At 42.7% G+C, this 25,003-nt stretch overlaps 1 protein-coding gene across 1 annotated transcript in view; it reads right to left on the bottom strand.

Annotated features, from left to right (window-relative positions):
- Positions 1-24,606, bottom strand: part of LOC138526290 (uncharacterized) — an 89,055-nt gene extending 64,449 nt beyond the window's left edge. Inside the window, exon 1 of the mRNA XM_069636858.1 lies at positions 23,102-24,606. Coding sequence (XP_069492959.1) covers positions 23,102-24,605 — 1,504 coding nt within the window. The 5' untranslated portion in view covers position 24,606. The remainder of the gene's footprint in view (positions 1-23,101) is intronic.
- Positions 24,607-25,003: the final 397 nt, after the last annotated feature.

The raw sequence follows: 25,003 nt of genomic DNA, 5'->3' as shown, positions 1-25,003 counted from the left end.
ACCACCCTGCCAGCCACCACCCTGACAGCCACCACCCTGCCAGCCACCCGTACACCTGCGGCCGACACCTCCTTCGAGGCTCGCCTGGCAAGGGTAGAGGCCCGCCAAGAGTCAATGCTGCAAATCATGCATCGACAGGTCGACGCTGGGAATGAGGCCATGAGGGCCATAGCCACGGCCATTGCAGCCAATACAGCTGCTGTGGAGGCATCTACGTGTGCATTCAGGGAGTGCAGGGGGTCACTGTCACAGGCCCTTCTTGCAAACATCCCGCAAATGCAGCGGCAACACTTTGGCCCAGCCATGGGACTGACAATAGACACCTCCACTACAACAACCCCTTCCACCTCGGTGCAATCGATCCCTGTGCGGTTAACGCGCAGGAGCGCACGGCGCTTGGCCATGGCACCCCCAGACCCAAAAGTCTCAAAGAAATAACAGTATGGCCAATGACAATGTGATGAACTACATTGGTGAAAGGAACACTGTTTGTTGCACACATGGGGACATTTGGGATCTGTGGGGTGGGTGAGGGAGTTTGTTGGGGTATTTTCTGGGGTTTGTGGGGTGGGTGAGGGAGTTTGTTGGGGTATTTTCTGGGGTTTGTGGGGTGGGTGAGGGAGTTTGTTGCGGTGTATTCTGGGGTTTGTGGGGTGGGTGAGGGAGTTTGTTGGGGGGGTCTAGGAGGGGGGAGTGGGCCCATTTTTGCAGTTTTAAATAATACACAAGTAGTGAGAAGAAAAATCCATGGCTGGACATTGTTATTTTTCATGTGCATCCATTTAATGTGCTACGGTGTTCAGTGCCCAACTCCCAACATTCTCTGTGTGCATGTTCATATTGGCCCAGTGTCTGACTGACACAAGTCTTTCATAGTCCCTGTGTTTCAGAAGTATACTTGAATTAGTGCTTGCCGTACAGCATGGCCATCCCGTGCATCACGTACTGGCAGTGGGGCTACTTCACCTCCGTCTCCGTCCTCATCATCCTCACCCAGCCCATGCATGTCAATGTCAGGTGACAATGGTACATGTCGTGCAACATGACACAGGCCATGGTGATCTTTGCCACCTTCTCAGGCCTATATAGGAGTGCCCCACCAGACCTGCTGAGGCAGCGGAACTGCCCCTTCGACAGGCCAAAGGTCTGCTCAATGACAACACGGGTACGGGTGTGCACACAATTGTACTCCTCCTCATGGCCATTCTGCGGGTTAGGCACGGGGGTGTGTAGCCACGGCCTCAAGGGATATTCTCCATCACCAGCAAGCAGATTCAAATAGGTGTGTGTCACTCTGAACTCCCATAATTCAGGGAGCACAGTCATGCCGCCAGTTATTTGGTGAGGCCATGCACATGTCCCTGTAAGCATGAAAAAATGTTATCTAGGTGCAATCTGTACTGTCATGAGGTGTGGTAGTCTGGTTGGCATTCAATAGATGATGCAGGGTGTAATCATGCATGCTGAGGCAGATATGCTGTGGTAGTGCAACGATGTTTTGACTCCAATTCATGCTGTTCATTATTTACTATGCATGGTCACACTGCCCACATAGCCACACTTGCCATCCTGTTCATTCATGCATTGCTTGCCATAACCATGGTGGCCTGGTTGTGCCTCTTAATTGTTCTCATTGATATGCATTATTTGTGATATGTGGCCCAGTGAAGTGTCATGTATCGTTTGACTGGTTCAGGTCAGGAGTGTTTGGCTCTGCATGCATTCTCCAATCACCGGCTATTCCCACCCAGGTGCAGTATTGCCCCCCCCTCATGCATCCCCACACATCAGTACCCCAAAGCACTGCCATGGGACGGTTGTGCAACTCACCAAGCAGCCAGGCACGTGGTCCGGCATGTCGCTCCATTTGATGGGGTACCGTGGATTTACCCAGTAACATGGCATCATGTGTTGATCCAGGAAATCGGGCGCAGCAATGGGTGATGATCTTCCTGGAGTCACATACCATTTGCACATTGATGGAGTGGTGTTGTTTGCGATTGCGTTACACGGCCTCTATGGCATGGGTGACTATCAATTCCACATGGGTGCAATCGATGGCACCGACACAATTGGGCATGCCTGCCAGTGCATGGGAGCCTACTTTGGTTTCGGCTATCTCCTGGGCAGTCCGTGGTAGGGATATGTGGGTGCTTGCATGCTTCAGGAGGGCATCCAGCACTTGCTTCAGCATGCGTGAATATAGTGGTTGTGAAATGCCATGCAGCTGGCCCACTGTGTGTTGGTAGGTGCCTGTGGCCAGGAAGTGTGGCACAGACACCACCTTTAGTACTGGGGGGATGGCAGTGCATATTTCTATGTGGCTGGCAATGTCGTTCTGTATCATGTGCACTATGGTGGTGATGGTGTCACGGTCCAACCGGTACAGGGTGTGGATCTGCTCAGGGGTAGGGTTGAATGGGCTGGGTCTGGTGCGAGGTATTGCTGGCTGCCTACGAGGCTCTGGTGGCTGCGCTGGTGGGAATGGATGGGCCTGTCTCAACCTCCTTCTCCTCCTGTGTCTCCTCTGTGCTGCCTGTTCTTGCTGCTGTTGTTGTTGTTGCAGTTGTTGCTGTAGTTGTATCAGTATAGGCAGGTCCTCCTGCGCCATTTTTGCAAATGCTAGTGGTGGCATTTTGGTGTAGGAAGGGGTGTGGTGTTTAGTTGTGCTCCTTTTGTACTGGGCAACTCTGCATTGCCTACACCGGGGGGGGGGTTGTGGTGTGTGGGTGTGCTCAGTTCATACTAGCACAGCCTCCTTTGACTCCACCTGTGGGGATTGTGTGCACCTGTGGCAGCTGCCTTGTATCTTGCTTGCTGTTTGCGGGTGGTCCGCGATGCCTGTTTTGCCGGCATCATGCAGCCCGTTATTACCGGGTTCGCAATGCCGGTATTTGCATGTTTGCGTGGGTTGAAATTACCCCCTATTACCGGCATGCCGGTATTTACTACCTGAAGAGGCGCGTGTACGCGCCTATGCTGCTATTAGCGGCACCGTTGTTTGGTATGCCGCTAATACCGGGGTTCCAGCTCGGAATGCTACGGAACGGTAAATGATGCCAGTATTTACATACCGGCATCGTTTTTCCCTTACTGGCATACCTCGTAATGAGGCCCAGAGACTTTATTCTGACTCGCCTATGGTGTCGCCTATGGTGTCGCACAGTAGTGACATCACTAAAGACATCTTAATCTATTTCGAGTTAGTATTGAGATCGTACCCATCGTTAGTGGGAAGGCTCACTAATATCACTAATATCACTGAATTTCTTCAAGATCCAGAAAACGAAAAGACAATAAGGAGGCTGCTCACTGTGATTGCCGACCAGTTCCTTTTGCTTCCGGAATACAGGGAGGTCAAGACAAATGTCTCTGTCACCAGAAGATAGCAGTTTAGCAAGCAACGTCTTATTTCGCCTAATTGAGGACTTTCCAGATCTTGTGCCAGTGTTGGCGCTCTCACTTTCATCAGAGACGCAGCAAACTCTACACAGATGAGCATGCTCCTGCATGGTATTGTGATGCAGGTCGAACTTTCTAATCATCATCAGAATTTCCGGAGAAGAATGTAAACTTTCCAATGAGGGACGATCGAGAAAGTGTTGCCAGAGAATTCACTCTTGTTTATGCTGACAAGGACACTGTATGTCTTTTGGAGTGAAACAGATAAGAGGCATTGACTGGGAGCTTGTTTATTTTGAACACGCACAATAAAGACTTGCTGAACATATTACCTTATTTGACATTTTCGTATACATAAAAGAGAACAGTTTCCAGAGAAAAGAGACAATATATTATCCCTGCAATCGTTCCACTATCTGCAACCTACAAGCAGAAACAGCAGAACCCGGAGATAACAACATTACCTAGAATGTATTAAAGAGTTAAGGCCTCATCACGAGTTTGGCAGTAACCCTTAAATGCGGTGGTAACGCTATTACCGCCACATTTAAGGGTCCGCCAAATCAAATCTGCCGCGATTTAGCTGATTTTTGGTGCTATTACCGCTGGCAGTAATACCGCCGGCGGTAATAACGCCACACATTTCCCATTGGGCTCAATGGGGAATGGGAAATTCCCGAATGGGCCCAATGGGGAATGGGAAATTACCATTCTGCCAAACTTGTGATCCGGCTCTAACAGCGCCGGGGGTTTGGCGGTAGGGCTAATAGCCACTGGCGGTAATACCACCGGGGTTAGCGCCCAACTCGTGATGAGGCCCTTAGTCTTATTTCCTTAGATGATCGAGATGGGCAACTAAAACAGCAATCTTGTCATCCCTCAGGAGGAGAGGCGCTCGTATTGTCCCGGAACTAAGTGTTGTAGGTTAACCTATAGAGGAATCATGTACCTATGCATTGTATTCATCATTGTTTTACTGTCACTGACGATTCGAACTGCATTTTTTATTGGTGCACAAAGCGTTTCGATTCCAGTGCACCCAACTAATGATGTAAGCATGAAAACCACAAAGGCACCCAGACCTTACATAGTCATTCCAGTCCCTAGAAGGTCTAACAGAGGAATGAGTGAACTTGAGATGGATGTGATTAGCAATGACAAACACACACTTTTGGTAACAAGCAAGTTGAAATTCCGGAAAAAATGTCGGCAGAGCAAGCATGAGAAAAGGTTAATGAAAGACTCACACACGCAAACGATGAGTGCACATACACCAGGTCTAGTGTCAATAACTGCAGAACCATAGTCTAAAGAATGGGAGAAGTTTGGACAACCTACGATGAGAAGCTCCACACCAAGAGAAGTCAAAAGGCAAATGGAAAAAGCTGAACTTTTAAAGAGACAAGAGGAGTTGGAGAATAAACAAACAGAGACAGCATTGACAAGCACCCCCAATCCAGCAATGAAAGGGACAAGTGCAAGTCCTACAAAACTATCACGTGCAAAGATGATAGCCGAATCAATATGGCCATTCCTAGCCAGAGCCAGGAAAAGACAAGAGAACAAGGAAAGGATTACCAGACTTTCTCCTACTGAAATGGTACAGATGAAAATGCCTGGACCATGGATGGAGATACCTGAGAATCCTCCAGCGAGAAGAAGCTATATGGATGCTATTAAGGATGTGATGATAGAAAACTACATGAAAACCTTGAGAATCAGGAGAAGCGCACAAGAAGACAACAACAAACTAAACGACTACCTGGACAGTACAGCACACTTGGCAAATAACATCTGGTACCAACATATGAAAGAAGTTGGATGACAAAATTCTGAGGAAGAATGCTTTGTTTGCGCACTCCTACCTTATAGCATGGGGAAGGCAACGATCTTCGAAGCTGTGGAAATTGATGTCCAGACAGCCCACTGTCTATCACAAATAGAAATGTGCAAGACCAGAGGCCAGTTCATGGGAAATGATGCTTCACTCAAATGGGCAACTGAAGCAACTGACCCAAATGAAGACGATTATGTCCAGGACATAAAGACAAGAAACAATGGAAAAATAAAGAACATTGTGATCAGATATGAGAAGCCTGGAGTTAAAGGAGCAGAGATCAGAAGAGAGGCAAACCAAACACTGAACGTTCAAGGAAAAACACCACAAGAAGCTTGGAGTTGGAAGAACAGAGGCCAAATGCAAATTTGGGGAACAGTGTTTTCACCAGACGGATGGGAGAAAGGAGTAGTGATCTGCAGAGCATGGATGGTCATCGACCGTTACCAGGGTACTATTGATATAGTACAGAATGGATGCAAGCCATTATGGCCAAAGCTTGCAAGACTGCTAACATGGGTTGAGGACAGAGGAGGACCCTTGCAGGTAGTACCATTGGAGAGCCCAAAATTCTGCTTCAGAAATAATGGTACAAGAGAAATGGGAGAGAATCAGATTGTGGCCGAGTCTTTGACTCTCCAGGAATAGTACATGGTACTGCAGTGATCATGGATCATTATTGGGCATGTGGATCCAAAGAATATATCAGATTGCCGAAAAATTGGGGAGGTATATGCACACTGGTGAATGTCCATGTTCCAGCGCTGGTGATTCCAAAAAGTGATCAGAATATTGACAGTTTTCCGAAAGCAGATGCTCACCTGAGAAATAAGAGCTCTATGGAACTGATGAGCTGAATGAAGAGAGAGAATTACTTTTCTGCTAAATCAGAAGAAGCCTTTCATGCGATCCCGTATGAGCACAGGTTGTTCAGCCTAACCTCATCAGTGTTCATGACAATTCTGATGCCAAGAGTTCAGGTTGGAGCAAATACTAAATGGTTGCAGATAACTAGATGGGAGTTACTGCAGACCATCAACACAACCATAAAAGGATTCAATGCAATCAAGGAAGAGTTAAGGGCGATTCGACTAATGACTCGCCAGAACAGATATGTCCTTGACATGATCACAGCTATGGATGGAGGTGTTTGTGCAAATGTTGGAGAATCATGTTGCACATTCTGACCTTCGCACAATGATGAGAATGAAACTTTAACAGAAGCCATAGGTATGCTGACAAAACAACAGAATCCGACGAAGTTCACTAAGTTGATGATGACAGTTGGTTTGGATCACTATTTTCATGGGTTCCACAATGGATGGCAGATGCATTCAAATTCCTAGGAGCACTTCTAGTGATGATATTGCTTGGATTCTGTGTTATCAAGATAATAATATCTCATTGCCAGAAAACTGCAAAAAAGGCCATAAGGATGAAGATCATGATTGATGTCGAGTCAGGATGGAAGCCTAAGGACCTGACTGATGAAGAAATAAGAGACTTTGTGAAAACCAGCCTTTATGCACCAGAAGGAACAAATTTTCGATCCATCTTCTATCCAAGAAAAGGTGTCCAGTCAATTGGTCGAAAAAAAACTGGTCGACTGCAATTTGGTCGACGCAATTTGGTCGAAAACCAAATGGTCGAATTTTTTTTTATTCATATATTTATTTTTCGGGTTTTCGTTTAGTAAAAAAAGGGGTTTTTAGAGAAAAAAAGGAGGTTGGGGGGGGGACCCCCCCAAAAAAATAAAAAAAAGGGTTAAAATAAAAAAAAATAAAAAATTCGACCATTTGGTTTTCGACCAAATTGGTTCGACCATTTGTCTGGTCGACCAATTTTTTTCGACCAAATGTCTGGCAACCCAAGAAAACATAGAAATTATGAGGGAAGATGGATCTATTGTAGTCTAAGTGGACAATGTCAACTAATGACTTGGAACAAAGATGAGCACATAAAAACAGCAGGAAGCTTGAAGGGAGTCATAAAGATATGGACCCCAAACAGATATTTCTTCAGACCTCTATGTGTGGATCCAGAGGATGAGGCAAAAGTGGATCCAGAGGATGAAGTAAAGGTGGATACAAAGGAAGAAGTGAAAGTGGTCGAAGAATCACCCAGAAGGGGGGAGTGTAGAGGAGGTGCCAAGCTCGATTCACACTCTGACCGCTAATTATGAAGTACCAGGAACGTTCACGCCAAAATATGTGACGTATGATGAGCAAATAAACCAGCAGAGAGCCACAGACTGACTCACTTATATAAGATATGATGACCTATGAATGATGAAAAGAGACGAAACACCATGGATGTGACATCCTGAGCCTAAAGTGAATCAATTGATGTCATGATGCCAGAAATTATGCCATATGCACGATGAAGATATTCAGTTAGTTTTAACGTGTACATATGCAAAGTAACCGCAAGAAGCACAGAAATCATGAGGCTTGCTTATGCTTAGTAGTTAGATAGATTGTGGCAAGCACCACCTATACATATATCTACCTCAAGGAGCACTTTATATAAGTATCCTTCCACTATGCACAAGAGCAGAATCAACCAAAGGTTGCTAATTCACAAGAGGAGAGTTTTGCAGCAAACAAGTCGAGAATTAAAGACAGAGAGAAACTCAGAGGAGGGTAGCCATGCCAAGAAGCCAAGGTCGTATCAGCTGGAATAGGCGGACAGTGGATACAATTAAGCGAAAGAAGGACAGAATATCCTGTTTGGAAAGGTCAAGATAAGCCACAGATGGCAGACGGTGGGCAGAATTAAATCAAATACATGAAATTGCATGGAGGAAAGGTCGATTTCACAGTGTCGGAATCACGCGAACAAGCAAGCAGAAGGGATGAAACTTTCACACCTACGCATGGACCTTGGCCATGCACAGACGCCTTAACCTTCCCAGACCAAGAAGCAGACTCGAGGCCAACCACAAAGAAATAATTGACACATGACCACTGAAGTGATGATTGATTGTAGCAATAATTGGAGGGAAGCTAGGGGTGCAGACAAACTCCCTGCCCCTGGCCGGCTATTCTGCATGCTGCAAAGCAAGTGGAAAAGTATGAGTGGGGTTGATGCCAACCCACTCATAGTGGACAATGTAATCTAGGGTCCTATAGTTAGTAGAACCAATGAGATGTCATACTTTTAGTGACGTTTACAGTAGCCATTTTGAAGGAAGGGCTTAGTTGCCTCACCTGACATTGATAATCCAGTCCCCTCTCCCTGTTACCATATACAGATATAGTACCTATAGTTAAGTTACCTTCCTAGAACCAATCAAGTTGCATGCTATTTTTTACGTCAGTGATGATGAGTTTTTACTATCAATGTCATGTTTTTTCTGAAATTAATTGGAGTTGAAGCGAGAAGGAAGATCGAGAGATTACTGATATTCATGAACTTCCCGTTTTTTGTACTTGTCATTAAACGGACTCCCTTTGCCAAACTATTGAGTTGTCATTATTGATTTGATGCGAGAGTATTAATCTGCATCCCCATCCATCTCAAGGGTGCTGCTACTCATCTTAAAGTGCTGTTGGGAAACCCCCAGTCCTATGGGCCGGCTAGGGTCCCTACTGCACAGACTGAAAATAATATACTTTGTCAACACAACACGTAGAGTTTATTATATAAGTATATCAGTAAGTTTATTTTAATACCCAAATATTTCAAGATCTTAAAAAAGTCAAAATCCACAGGGTTTTCCCTTCAGAAATGGGGTGTCACAGCTAAAGCCTCACACGTTTCCCAGTTTACCTTATAAAAAGAGAAACTGTAGAACTCAGTGATTAGTGATATGAGTTGCTGGATGGATTCTTTTGGGGATTGTACTACCATCAGCACTAATTTGTAGGTGTACACAAGTGTTTTAACTTTGCCTTAGTCAGGTGAGTCTCAGGAGCAGCCATATTCCCTTACCTTCTGGGCTGCAATCTCAAAGGATATGGTAGGGAAACCACTTGGGAAGCAGCCTTAGGGGCTGGTTGATGATCAGTGATTAGTTGTACATTCATTGTAATCCGTTTCTGGCCTGTTTCATGTACTCTAGTGGAGGGGTTTGAGTGTTTTTTCAATCATTTTTTTTACCAACTTGTGCTATTGTGATAGGGTTCTCTTTTATTTTTGTATCTTCTGACCCTGTTTTTCTGGGCTGGCCTGCACAGAGTCTGCAGACCCTGGGGTGTAGTTCTTTCTTTGTGTCTGCTTTCTCCCAGTCCCGCCCTCCCCCTCCTACCCCCCAGCAGGCCCACCTCCCCTGATTGGTAAGTCTACCTGGTCATAACTGACCTTGCCAGGGCAGCCCCTGCAGCTAAGGGCCCCAATACAAAGGGCGGCTCCCACAGAGGTGGCTCCAGATTGTGTCAGCAGGATAAGCCATGGGCCAGCCGTCAACCAGCAGCAACCATCCAGGTAGGTGTGGCCTGGGTGGGGAGGAGAGCAATCACTCTACTCCAGAAGCCCTGCCACTCTACCTGCCCTCAGACCATTGCAGAGCAGGACATTCACACTAACCTGCTTAACAACTAGATAAGATGATGAACATTAGCCTTTGTCGCATCGAGATTGTGAAGGTTAGCCAGTGCCACACTTACAACTATGAACTTTAGCAAGTGCCACACTTAGATAGAATTGTGAACATTAGTCTGCTCAGGACCCAGACAAATTGTTTATGATAGCAAGTACCACATTTAGATAGAATTGTGAACATTCGCCTGCGTCACATCTAGACAGGATTATTAATGTCGGCCAGTGCCACATCTAGATAGAATTGCGAATGTTAGCCATTGCCACATCTAGACTGCATTGGGAATATTACCAATGCAACATTTAGATAGAATTGTGAATGCTAGCTTGCTTCGCATCTAGACAGGATTTTGAAGGTGGGCCGGTGCCACATTTGGATATACTTGTGAACATTGGTGTGCGTCATATATAGACAGGATTGTGAATATTAGCCAGTGTCGGATTTAGGAAGAAATGCAGAGCTATTCACACGCCACATCTAGAAAGAACGTGGAAATTTAGCACATATCACTTGTAAATAGCGAGGCCAATAACCAACCCACTAACAATTTCATCCCTCTGCATACACCTCTCAAACTCTAACCAAACACAACCACAACAAACCACACAAACTTTACTACACTGCAACAACAAAATAAACCACACATAGCTTTGCACAACAGCACACAACGGCTACCGACTGTAAAGCACCCCAAGCTCAGCGAACAGTGTTAACCAAACTGAAGCTGCCAACACCACATCACTGCTCTCTTGAACTTATCCCGCTCGTTCCCACTAACTCACCCCAAACCCCCTTTCCTTTTCAGATCCACCAGAGTGCCAGGGGACCACTCCTGTGGTGACAGTGCGCGGTACAAATATCCTTTAACATGAACATTAACATATTGATGTGGTTGTGCCTTTGATGTGAGTATTTTGATCAACCGCAACGGTTCTAATACAAAATTTATTAGGGACATAAAGGACAGTATTAACTGGTCTCACAAGTGATGTTTAAAGGAACTGAAATTTACCCTCCCCTGAAGATACGGGCTGATGGATTTTCATACAACAGTCAAAACTCCAAGATAAAGTCATGGTCCAATCCAACTCTCTCCATCATTTCAAACAACTTTGACCACTCAACCCTTTATAATGCTTTTTCAACATCCAGTGATAGGACAAGCTAGCGTGTGCTTCCCAGGGGGTATGAAGAAGTAGTGTCAGAATAGATCCAGTCATCACAATTTAATGAAATCCTGTTAAAAATTCGATAATCGCTAACACGCTAGGCTTGTCAATGTTTAGTTGATCTTCACAAATCATGCAATGACAATTAACGTTGATCTTAATGTAAGCAAACAACCTCCCAGTTTTAACTATTAGTACATTGAACATGTGTACTTCACAATTGCTTTTGCATGTTCCTTCAAGAATAAACTAACCCCTGGTGCCCACTTTTAAGAATGCTTTATTTCTATGCTTGTGCAGATTATCCAGGATATTGCGGCATGAGAGTGATTATTTTGTGGAATAAAAAAAGCGAATTGTGTGGAACAGGGTTGTATTTGTTGTGGCACTTGTGTCGCACATTTGTTTTAATTTACTGGAGGATGTGAGAGAGCCAGAGTGTAAGAGAGCCAAGTTGTGAAAGAGAGGAAGTGTGCGTGAGAGAGCCAGGATGGTATTATTTGCACTTTTTGCATGCTTTCATTGCTATCAATTTAACTGAAAGAGTCCTCAATGTCCCAGACTTGACATAACAGGGTTTGTTTTGCTCAACATTTTTGGTTTGAAACGGAAGGCCTATTTTATATTATTAACTTTATTGATCATTATTGTTTATAATGGTGCAAATATTCACACTCTATGTTGTCCAATGATCCAAAACACACACCTTCTCTCACCATTTTTCCATCACAACTTAAACTTACAAACCTCCCACTCTGCCAGTCATGTGCATACTCACTAGCTCTGTCACACAATCAACTCACAGCTCACACTCCCCAGTTCCCGACACACTCCCAACCAGCTTCCCACTCACACCTTAATCTCCCCATTTCTCTTGAAGTCTCCAGTCCTTCATTCTTTCTCGGTATCTCTTTGCATGCTTACCGGTAACATACTTCCCAGACCGCCATGCTCGTAATGAGGGCCACTGTGTTTTTGCAAAAATTGAGTTTTAGGCGCTCTTTTGAAAAAACTTGCAGATTTGATGGTGTTTTTATTAATCACGAAAACTGGGGGTCTCTTGCAAGCCGGTTCTTTGGGGTTATTTGTGGAACTCTCTACACGCTTCATAGGAGCTTCGGCACATTGAGGGTCCTCATTGTGGAGTGGCAGCAAGCTGTGGAGCGACAGCTGACTCATGATGGCCTTGGGGAGTGAGATAGCAGCTAGTGGAGGATTCTCGCAGAAAGGTGCATCTAACGATCAGGTCAACATAGCGGAAACCCCATCTGAATGTACCAAGAGGGTGGAGATTGAGATGGAGAACTTGTTTGACTGATCTACTAATAGACCATCGTGGTTGCTTAATATGGTGGCCAGGCCTGAATGATCAATGTAGGGAGTCTATCTTGATCAGCGTCTACTGAGCCTTGTTTAGGAAATGTTTATGTAAATACATCTTTTTTTTGTGTGATAGTTTCATCTAATTCACAATTCACTAATGAATTAGCGTGCAAAGAGACCCATTAATCTAGGGCATTAAGAGAAAAGGGAATGGATCCAATAGGCCTTTACAACAATAATTTGAGAAATCTATTTTAATGACTATCACTCAAAGACAAGGTTTAACCATTTAACAGTTGGCAGTATGCTCTGAGTGAAGAGTTGCGGTGTACATTTGTAGCGCATTAATTTTTAGTACTCTCAAATCACTACCTAAGCTTGCTAAGTTTGCAGAGGATATTGACAAGAAATCAAAAGGATGTGAATCAGGGCGTGGCTTAGTGCTGTACATGATGGTGGCTTAGCTCTTTAGCTCTGCTCCTGGCAAATCAAACAGAGCCTTCTACGAAGACATAAGGAGTCTAAATGCACCTTTTCCCGGCGCCGGAGACTGTCTGTAGGGTCCAGTTATCCACCGGAGACTTTATGTAGCAAGGCATGGCATTTGCGGGTGGTACTGAATGCCCTGCGTTGAATTGCAGAGAAGCAGCCTTTGCTGATGCTTCATGCGCCCTGAGGCTCTTACCTCACAAGGACGACCTTTGGCCTTTGACGGAGCCCTATACACGGTGAGCAGATTACATTCTACAAGAACGAGCGTTAGTAAAGGAAACGAAAACATTAATTTAGTGTATCTCCCCATGTGGCTCTTTGGGAGATATTTTTTATTCCTGAATGTATCAAGATATTTTCTATCACAATAAATTGCTAGGTGCACATTGAACGGCCCTGGGTCTTTCTCTAGCAAATGTCAATCTGAGGCCTACAAGTGACTAAACCATGTTATAAATAACTTTGGGTCCTAAATAGACATTCAGGTGGGACTGCAACATTGTTCAAAATGTCTAACATAACATTATGCAACTTTTTAGAAAGTGCAGAAGGTTTTTGGGACTGTTGCAAGCGCGGGAGGAAGCGTGGCTTTCTCTGAGGTTATATTAAGAGCTGCATAGTCTTTATTATGGCCTCTTCTAAATGGAACCTCGGTAAAGAAACATCACACGCACCTGCAAGCGCGCATAAAATACCAAAGAGTGCATATCGCCCTTAAAAAAAGAGGCAAGTAGTAATACAATGACGTTTATCAGTTACATACAAGTGGATCCAAGGTAAAATCCCGATGCGGGTCAGTCATAAGAAGCCACAGGGTACAGTGACAAGATGTCTTAAATGTGTACCTTGTCTCAAATGTGTGAAACCTTGGTCTCAGCCTAGTATGTAGCGCACAACTGAGATGCCTTTCTCTTTATTTTATGCAGATTCAATTTGAGATGGTACACAACTCGTATCACAACCCCTTTTTGAAATACCCCGGGTCACAATGTACCATAAACCAGGCCGGTTGGTGAAAATACAATATATATATTTTTTTAAAAATTCTAAAAAATCATGCAGTATTTATATGAGGCAGCAATCACCAACGGGGTGATAATTACAATGAAAATGGAAGCAATGCACTTAATTGACCTTCTCCTAGAACATATATGAAGCAAAAGTGAATAGGAGCACTTTTTGAATTAGGCAGCAGGTAGTCAGGAATAAAAGGCACTAAACAGAATCAAAAACCGACCTTCCCTCATACAATAAAAGGCAAAAAAACAGATTTTAAAACAGGGGCGTTGCTAGGGGGGGTTAAAGAGGGGTATAGCCCCTGATCTTTTGGTTGTAGCCCCGGATAGAATCTCAGGAGCTACAACCAAAAGACTAGCTAGCCCCCAGTCCCAACAGTTCTGACATCAGCGTAGCCCCGGGTCTTTTCCAGACCTAGCAACTCCCCTGTTTTAAACCCTTTGCAAAGGCCTAAAATGACACTCGAATTTTACAAATAATTACTTAATGTGTAGTCACATTATGACATACATATGTTTTATCCCAATAGCATGTATGTTGTATCACTGGCAACCACAAGGCAATGGATCAGCAAAAGGCATACAATTCGAAAACTAGTGGAAACATGCTGCAGCCAAATGACACGTTGGAAAACTTGCAATTTACCTAATTCCTGTTTAAAAATGACACAAACGAATTTGAGGAAAAGACGGGTGAAATTCTTGAATTCTCAATGCGGTTTTTGGGCTGGGCAATGGATGTATATCGCAGGGAAGGTATACAGGTGGAAATAGGTCTCTAGCTGGTGGATTTCAAATCTACCGTTGAGAATACTTTTCCCCCTTCAATTTCTGACAACAGACAATCAATCTTTGGCAATGGAAACCTATCTAACTAGGAATGTAAGACATTCCTATTTAGCCCCCTCAGGTCAATACATAGTCTCACACTTCCATTAGGCTTGCGCACTGCTACTATGGGGCGTTTCCACTCTGCTGCTTCTGCTTCTTCGATGGTCCCTTCACTTAACATACATTACAACTATTTTTCGACATCCGCATGTGAAGTCAGAGGTATATCGCGTGCCATGGACCTCATCAGCATGGCACCTGGTTTCATCTTTATTAAATGTACAAATCCTTTCAAACAACCAGTTTTCTTCTCAAATATTTTTGGAAACCAGAGATACAATACAAGGCAAAAACAATGTGGCTACAACCACCAGACAAGGGTTTCAGAAAATGTGGAACGTGCTCGATGTGTCAGTACGCTTTGGATAGCACAGTTACCTTCCAGGATTGAAATGGAATTTACATCAACATCAAAGAGCCAATCAACTGCCATTCGAAATATGTCATATATGCTAATGTATGTACCTGCCAGCTTATCTACATTGGCAGCACTGTCCATGAGTTACGGACGAGAATTAGAGAACATCTATCAGGAATTGGCAGTCAAGATAAGAACGTACCAAACATCAAATGGTGTCCGGTCAAAGGATCGAATGCAATAGGGTCGAGTCAATAGGGCCTAAAACAAAAGGGTCAATTTTTTTTTTTAAATGTATATTTTTTGGGGGGTTTCCATATAGGAAAAAAGGTGATTTTTACACCAAAAACAGTGGTTTGGGGGAACCCCCCCCAAAAAAAAATCATTTGACCCTTTTGTTTTCGGTCCTTTTCATTCGACCCTATTGTATTTAGATCCTTTTGATTCGATCCTTTGACCTACAACCACATCAAATACCTCAGACCTCAGATTTATTGGGATCAACTGAGTTTCCCTAAACCAAAGAGGAGGCAACCAGGAATTGAAACTCTGAGAAGAAGAAGCAAAACTTATCTGACAATTTCACACAGTAGATTATGGTTTGAACTCAGACACCGAGATGTCATCATTCCTCTACTAACAATTGAACGAAACTGAGAGTGACTTTGGATTAAGACAGTTTAACCCATATTGTTACATATTGTTTTTGATCAGGAGAAACGTCCAACTGGACTGGTCTGCATCAACAGTACAGAGTGTATCAACAAGAAATGCCACATGGTTCTAGACAGCATCGAATGTACAATGTGCACATAATACGTGTATCTCTTGCTTTCAATTATTACATCCTTTTTCTGTTAACCGATACTCATCTCCACTATGCTATGGCTTGCTATTTATGCACTACAATTGTAATTAGGGGATAAATCCCAGCCTAATACATTCAAAATAGCTTCCTAATTTTGAATGCAGCTTTTTAAGGCCCACCAACAAGTGCCACTTTCAATATAATAGGGGATTTATACAATCTATTATTTATATGCATTACGTCTAAGTAGCAACACGTACCAGGTATGTAATTAAGGGATAAGCCCCAACCCAATACATTAAAAATATCTTCCAAATTTCTAATGCAGTTTTCTAAGGCCCACCGACAAGAGCTACTTTCAATAAAACTGAGAATGTATACATTCTATTATTTATGTGCATTACGTCAAAGTAGCAACACGTAATAATTTAGGTTGACGTTCCTAACACCCATTCAGTATTCATGCCGTCTATTAGGACGGTTCCCAAAAGATGGCTGCCAACATTTTTCAAAGAGTGGAAACTAAGGAAGGACTATGGACTTTCAAGGAGACACTTTTAAATAGAACAACAATGGTGCCGGTCCCATTAAACCAACGCACGTCGCGAGATACGATATTCCATTCAGGTAAGCCCACTGCCGAATAGGGGGTCGTGTTAATACGACCACCATTTATTTTAACATAGAGCACGTATCTTCATAATACGCTGCACCTCGTGCCTGCGCGCTTAGACACCCAAGTCAATCTGCATATTATTTCCACCAGACTATCGGAGGCTTGTTATGGGGTGTACAAACACACGGTACCTCTCGGATTAATGATGCAACTTCTCAATGTCTGCATGTGCATGCACACGGCAATCTAATTGCATTAAATACACGTTACAGCTTTAGAGTTGATCTCAACCTTTAAAATACGAAAATAGAACACATCACAACCGGAAGAATTAGGCCCTAAAATATACGCATCACCAGAACAAACCATTTAAATTAATTTTTAGGTGGGATTTACCCCAGAAAATTGTCATAAGAAAGTGGAAAATCAATGTAATTCGAACTTGGTCAAAGATAAGGGTAAGATGGTCCACAATTCAGAGGCAACCTATACTGAGACAATTGACCATAAATCTAGTCATTGCAACACTGTAAATGTAACAATAGATCGGCACCACTGAATCTGATTGTTGGAATTTATAATAAGGAGTTATGCAAACTTATGAATATTTTATCATAAACAAATCAACACGAAGGTATAAAGTAGTCATGCTAACTTAGTGACACTTCACTATAATTGAATCATCATAAGAGGAATATATGTAAGAATGCTAGCAGCTTTTTCATAAGGAATGTTGTCCTATTTATCATCATACAATATACTGATGCTACGTTGTGTGTTTTTTTTCTCCCGTTATCTCATTTATTTTATTTTATTTCATTTCATTTACATTAGTTTACTTTTCCTCTTTTTTCTTTTGCTCATTTCAAACAACCCTATCAATCCTACCTGACCCCCCACCTAAATCTCTGTGGTTCTCTTCACGTTACATCATTTTTTCTTTCCAAAACACTGTGATTTGTATCATGCTTGAATTATTATTTACAATATTGACAAATTTTAATTTGATTTTTCAATTTGCACTATATGTATTTTGTATATTGTACTTTTTATTACTTTGCTGCAAAATCTTTAACTTTAGATTTGCCCAGATTTGACAAAGACAGAGTAGTGTCGAAACACGTGTCATCACAAAGGGCCATGATTAAACTTTAGTTTTAACCACTATAACAGATGCTGGTGTTTTAATGTATGACCTATGGCGCAGTAAATGGTGTGTAAGAAACCTATACAAACACACTGTTTAAAAACGGAGTCGAGGAATCATGTGTCTCCGTAGCTTCCCACACCTATGCGACATTTCCTAATGGATAGGTAGCAATATTATGGTCGCGCAGGTCTAGCGTTGATACCTTGAAAGGTTTCTCATTTTTACTTACTTTTGGAAGCCATCTTGTGATGTCATTTTTTTCCTCTTCCACTAACTCCACTTTTCCTGGGTTTTTTCATATGACCATCACTTGTGTTGGGTGGTTCGAGGTCTAGTCTCAGACCCAAATTAGCCTGTGCATCCAACGACAGTAGGTTCCCTCCTTTTTCTGTGACTCTCACCATCCCTTGAGCTTCACCTTCACCATACTTGAAGAGCGCCCAGTACTCCCTACAATATCTATCGGTATGCCCCCATAAGCATGTGCTTTCACAGTGGGTTCATGTAGTTCGCACAGGTTTTTCCATCCATGTGCCAACATTCACAAGTGTGTAGTCTGCTCTGCTATCAATTAGTAAATTCACTGGAACTTCATTTATATCAACCAATGCATGTGGCGTTATTCTTCTTGGTCTCACATCAATTGCATTTACCACATATGTTTCTTCTTCATCGCTTGTATCACCATGCTGCCAGTAGCTGATGCATTCCCAATTGTCTTGATTCCTCCTGGTTTGCATTAATGCTTGCAACAGCGAGAAATGTGACCCTTTCTGCCATACTCTCTGCATACTATATGATGTGCAAAGCATTGATTGTTACTTGCAATGTGTTCTGGATTGCCGTGCCTGTAACACCTTTTGTTGGGGAATCTTGTGTTGTACTTTTGTTGTACTTCCATCTTCTTCCTTGGCGCTGCTCTCTCCTGCTCCTTATTCATAGGATGTTTTCTTGGTGCCATCTTCTCTACCATGTTGGCCGCTGGTACATCAATGTTACCTGCCTCAGCATCCAATGCTCTTATGGATCTTTCCCGTGTGTTCTACCATTTTTGCTATTTCAATTGCTTTTTCCAACGTTATGTCTGTGGTGCATCCTCCTTCCTGCCACAGAGCTTCTCTGATCTTTTGGTCGCTGCACCTTATCATTAGTTGATCCCTGATATGTTCATCCCTACAGTGATCATATTTGCATTTTATAGCCAAACCGCAAAGCACTGTTACAAACTCCTCAATGGATTTGTCTCTTTTTTGTTCTGACATGGCAAAGTGGTATCTTGCCAAGAACATATTCTCTTTGACAACAAAGTGTTGGCCCAGTTTGGCTAGACTCTGTTCAAAGCTTGTTAAACCTTCAGCTTCACTTGCAGGCAGTTCTGGTAGTTTCTTGAATATTGCTTGTCCTTCTTGCCCCAAGCAATGATAAAGCAAGGAGTCTTTTATATCACTGGCAAAATTGCTGCCATATACCCCATGTATATATCGGATGAATCCTCCCTTCCAATCATCCCATTTCATGTTTGGTTCCCCTTGATGTGGTAGAAACAATAATGGTCCTGGGATGTTCATTTTCTGTCCTTTACTCCAAGGTCACCTGACCTTAAAGAGCCTGCACAGCCGTTTTTTGGCACTTTCCTTGTCTGAAAAATCACTTTCCTGACCATATGATGGCCGCCTTGCACCTTTCTGCCTGCTATGTCCGGATGTCGTCAACATTAAAATGGCTGCTGCTGCTTTTTTGAGGTTGCCTGACCGTACAATGTCTGTTTTGCACCTTTTTTGCAAACACACACCTTCACGTTTCATTTATTGCTGCTGGTGCACAGTACCTTGGATGGATGAGGGCTATCTCCGGAAATGGTGCACTATCTCTCTCCGCTTTGCTTTTAGGACCTCAACAGGATTTCCACGTCGCTTTGTGTGGATATTTCGCTTTGTTTCCTCTGCTGCACTTCTCGCCTTCGCTTTGTTTCCTCTGCAGTTCCTCTGAAGTATGGCCACAGGTAGGCTCAGGCTAGGGCTGCTTCAGTAGATTCTCCTCACCAGTAATGAGATGCACATTTGAGGCACATTGAAGTATTTATAAGCATGTATCACTTCCATCAAATTCTCATCAAGTTACATAGTAAGCAGCCCAAACCTGCCATTTCATCAGCCTGCCTTCTTCCTTCAAGTCATAACATCTCTCTCCAAAGACAGTACCCCAATGTGTTATACTGTACACTCCATGGGCTACAAACATTCAAGGTTAAAAGGGCAGAATAACATATTTACACATGTTTGTAATGGGAGAACAATGTATTTACATATGTACATATTTACCTGTTACAATATTGTTCTCCTATTTTTTATCTAAAGATCAAACTTTTGGATCTTTCTCAGAGTCCATGCTCAATATCTTGCCTAAACCTAAAAAGGATCCTGACCCACCACCCCCCAAAATGACAGGCCTATCTCACTTATAAATTGAGACTTTAAGATACATGCACAACTTGTAATCAACCGTTTAGCCCCTTTTCTTTCCAGGCTAGTCAAAATAGACCAGGTCGGATTCATCAAAGGTAGGGTGTCTTCTACTAATTCAAGATTGTTCCTAGATATTCTAGGTATTGTGAACAAATCAAATGATTACTTTGTGGCTTTAGCACTTGATGCAGAAAAAGCATATGATAGAGTGGAATGGGATTACTGTTTGAAGCACTGAATTAGCATGATTTAGGACCTACATTCATATCCATATTCTAATGCTAAAACCTCTATTTTCCTTAATAGGCATATGTCCTATTTTTTCTGTTATTTAGGCATACTCTCCAAGGTTGAACTCTGTGTCCCATTTAATTGATTCTTGCTTTAGAAACCTTCTTAGAATCAAATAGGCTAGATGATAATAAACAAGGTGTAAAGATGTCTGATATTAGTATTAAACTGGCTGCCTATTCTGAAGACATTTTATTTCTGAAGAACCCACATAGCTCTGTAGATCACCTAATGCAAACACATATCCTTATTATCTTCTGTTTCAAAGTATAAACTGAATAAGGATGAATCTGAAATGTTACCATTAAATATTCACTATACGAAACATGATCTCCAACAATTTGGCATGAAAAGGTGCCCTAAAGGCATTACATAACTGGGATTCATATTTCATACAAGAATATTATGAAACAGAATACTAAATTATTAATGTCTAGACTTAATGGCCTAATCAATTCATGGTCACTGCTATATTTAACTTTGTGGGGTCACCTTGAATCTGTTAAAATGATAATTTCACTGATTGTACTTTTGTTATTTAAGCACTATGCCCCAAGCGGCGGGGCATTACCGACTCAGGTAATGCCCCGGGGCCCACAGTTATAGGCCTGTGGCATTACCTGAGTAGGTAATGCCACCGCCATGAGGGGCATATCACTATTAGTACCCCGCCCTGCAATATATGCATGACCGGGGCACTAAAAGCATTTTATTTTGTCCCGAAACGCTAAAGCGTATAGAATAAAAACAGGATCGAAATAGAAAAAGAAAAAAAAAGGACCAAGAAAATGGGAACCGGGAAAGGGAAAACAGATTCAGTTTTCCCTTTCCATGGCGGCCATCGGGAGCGGACGCGCTGAGAACAGAAGTGTTCCCAGCGTGTCCATTCCCGAAAGAAGACAGAGAATAAGGTAAGTGGAGTTGGGGAGGCGGGAGGGGAAAAAAAAAGGAAAAAATAAAAACGTACCTGGGTCCCCGGCGGGGGACGATGGAAGTCTCCAGCCGTGTGGAGGCGCAGAGCGGGGATGGACCACTCCGAGTCTCCACACAGCTGCAGGCTGCCATTGTCCCCCACTGGGGACAAAGGAGCAAGAAGGTAAGTGGGGTGGGGAGGGCAGAGAGGAAAGGGGAAGGAAAATATAAAAAGCCTTATCTGAGTCCCCGGCGGGGGGCAAAGGCAGCCTCTCAGCCGTGGGGAGGCTCGGAGCGGGGATGGCCACGCTTCGAGCCTCCTCATTGGCTGAGGGGCTGCCACACCTCCCGCCGTGGACAATGGCAGTGGAATCCCGACCGAGGGATTCCCGGCCGGGTAATGCCTTGGCGAGGGCCAATCAGAAGGATTATTTTATTAGTACTAATATATATTCTTTCAAGTATCCTTTTTTATGTCTTTCTTTAAGGCAATTGATTTTTGTTTGGTAACATTTTTATGGGGAAGTAAGAGGCATAGAAAACCCTAAGTAAGCTTAAGAAACCGACATGTGATGGGGGATAAGATTTCCTAACATTAAGCTTCATCATTCAGCTTTTATACTTAAACAGATTCAAACATGGTTAATCCCCAATGATAATCTAAACTTGCCCTTCTGGTGTTTACTGGAGAAATATCTCCACTTTCTCTGGAAGATGGCTATTTCATAAAAGGGAAGAAACTGATTATTCAACTCTTTGATTATCAAGGTGTCAGCTGATCATGTTAGGCATTTTTTATTTCCACATATTACAAAGCCAAGTCAATTCCTGTCACATTTTGGTTGAACAAACATATTCTCATCAATGGAAAATCTTTTTTTGGGAAACATTGGTAATGTAAAGGCATAACATTTGTTAGCCAATTCCTGAAGGAAGAGACTCCTATTTCTTTATTTGAATTCAAATATAAATTCTCCCTCCCCATCTCATACTTGCACCAATTTGCTAAAATGATGGATGCTTTAATGGAAAATCCAAGAAGCTAGTTAGTAGATATTGCTTTACTGAACCAATCGAGGAAAACACATAGGAATGACTGCACATACAAAGACCCAATGTTTTATAAAGTATTAATTGCTTGCAATGTGGATGAACAAAAATGGAGGACGGAAACAATTTAGGAACGGAATGTGATTTGGCTGATGTGGAAAATATATGGCCTCAAATCTGAGGAACGGTCTCGTATGCTAGCACATCAGCTAGTTTAATGCAAACGCTGTACTTCCCTCAACATAGAGTTATTCTTACTCCTTCTAGATTATTCACATGCAATCTCTTAGATGACATTACATCCTGGAATTGTTCAGAATGTGAAGGTTCATTCTGTTAGAAACTATGATTGAAAAACAAATGCCAACCTTTTGATACTAATTGTTCTCCAAACTATACCATTTAAATGGAAGCAATTTAATAAGATTACTCACAAAATGTGGTGGAATTCCATATGCAACATTCATAGAGTTGAACAAAACTTGGCAGCTTCCACTCCACTTCTCTTAAAACATGAACTAAAATGGAACTTATTTGTGAACTTTTTGACAAGCCCCACCATTCCTATATAGTAACATTAAAGTGTAATCTTGTGTTTCCTTCTCCCATCCATGTGTAGTTATCACTGATCCCTATGTGTCTGTGTGTGTACAGTTTATGTCTCATCTTTATTAGGTAAGTCCTCAGTGATTATTATATATAACGTACTTGTATTAATTTATGTTGTATTAATCTTCTTTAAACTAAAACAAAAAGGCTGGGCATGCATAGATATACTAACCTAAACAAACTGGCGTGACTCCGCTCCACGTTCCATTGCCCAGGCAGTAACTGTAGATATCTCCATTGCTCATAGCATAGCCGGGATAACAGGTATACTGAATGTAGTAGCGAAACTGATCGGGCTCAGGGTTAAATATAGTTCGGAAATTAAATGTTCCATGGACTGGAACTGGAGGATACATGCACAAGGGTCTTTTCTTTAAGGGACTTTGTGTTTCCCCCACATTGAGTGCTTTAGCACTGCCGAGAGGGGCCATTGTTGGTGTTCTTGGGTTCCCATTTTGATAATTTGTAGCTGACCGTGAGGTAAACTCATGAGTCTCAAGAGACAACAGCGAAGAACTGTTGGAGAGATTAACATTTCTTGCCCTCTCGCCTCCTGGAAAAATCAATTGCCCATTAATCTTGAATATGGAGGCAAGGACTGCTGAGGGCGACACTAAGGATTCACTGTTCATATTTGCAATGGGTTTACCATCATCGTTATAAAGAAAATGACTAATGTTCGACTGCTTCACTTGTTTGTTCATATTGCCGATTATTGTTGTTGAATACGCAGGTTTAATGGGCATGGTCTTCCATGTTCTGGAATAAATGTTGTCCTCTGAAGCCTTATTTTCAATTCTTGATGTATATCTTGAGGCCGATGAGGGTGTACTATTAAAGTTAGCATCCACCAGCATTTCCAGGCTAGAGCCACCAGGAGACTCCAAAGGATGTAACTCAGAAAGTGATGATGATGTTGGGGGTATGACAGGAGTATATGAGATTGTCTGTGACAATGCTGCTGAACGTGCCATCACAGAAGGCTTCATGGAGTTTGGTTCAGGTGCCATGTTAGACAATGCTGAGAAAGAGAGCAAAGTAGATCTGCTCCTAACACTGCCATACTCTGAAAAAGATCCCTTTGAAACTGCTGTTGGGCTAATAGGCACCTCCTCTTCAATTGTGTTGAATGTCGACAATGACAGAGCATTGACAGATGCTGAAGTCAGCCCAGGCTCAATACGTGCAGGTGACATGCTTAACAATATTAGTCTTGTTAATGTGGTGGTAGCAAAGGGTAATGTTGGTGAGGTCTTAGTTACTCCTTCAGCATGTCCTGGTGGTGTGGCTGATGTGGTTTCCACAGGGGCCGAAGTTGTTGCTTTTGTATTTGACAAAAGAAGCACCTCTTCATGGTCCTTATCAATCTTAGCAAACTCTTTTGAAACCTCCTTATGTAAACCTTTACCCCTATCCACATTTGGCAATTGATATTTGTAGGGGTAATGAATGTCTTTGTCTATTGGTGGATTAGATTTGTCTTTCACACTCAGAGGGACATGTCTTTGAGAAGACAGAAAATCCAGTTTGAAATCACTCTTGGGCACAGTGTTTCCTTGAAGAATGTTGTAAATATCTCCAGGTAGGTGTTTTAGACTTGATAGTTGGTTCTTGTTCTTTTGTAAACCCAATTTCCCAGATTCAAGTCCATTCTTCTCCATAACTGTACTCATCATGTCAAAATCTGAAATGATACAAAAGCACAACAATGTTGTAAAATGTTACTAGTTACTGTTTGTTGCTTGTTGTTATTAACAATGACCCTGAGTATTCAACATGCAGTGTTTTGTGGTCTAGGATCCTATGTTCCCCCTGCAACGTCCCCCATTGTTCCCTGCCAGGGGCCATGCTCCTGACTATCCTGATATCCCTTTCCTCCTCCTTGCTGTTCTCTCTCTCACTGTCTCTCTATCTCTCTTCTCTCCCGCCTCTATCTCTCTCTCTCTTTCTTTCTCTACATCTGTCTGTCTCTCTCTGTCTCCCTCCTTCTTTCTCTCACAGATTACCCCTGCCCAAACCCCATCTTTTCCCTCCAATCAAACCTCATGTACCCTAGCCACATCTCTCCATTTGA

This window comes from Ambystoma mexicanum, chromosome 7p (genome assembly GCF_040938575.1).
Source record: "Ambystoma mexicanum isolate Mex_15411 chromosome 7p, UKY_AmexF1_1, whole genome shotgun sequence".
NCBI lineage: Eukaryota > Metazoa > Chordata > Amphibia > Caudata > Ambystomatidae > Ambystoma > Ambystoma mexicanum.
The sequence above is the reverse complement of the archived record's forward strand: the minus strand, read 5'-3'. Positions and strand labels throughout refer to the sequence as shown.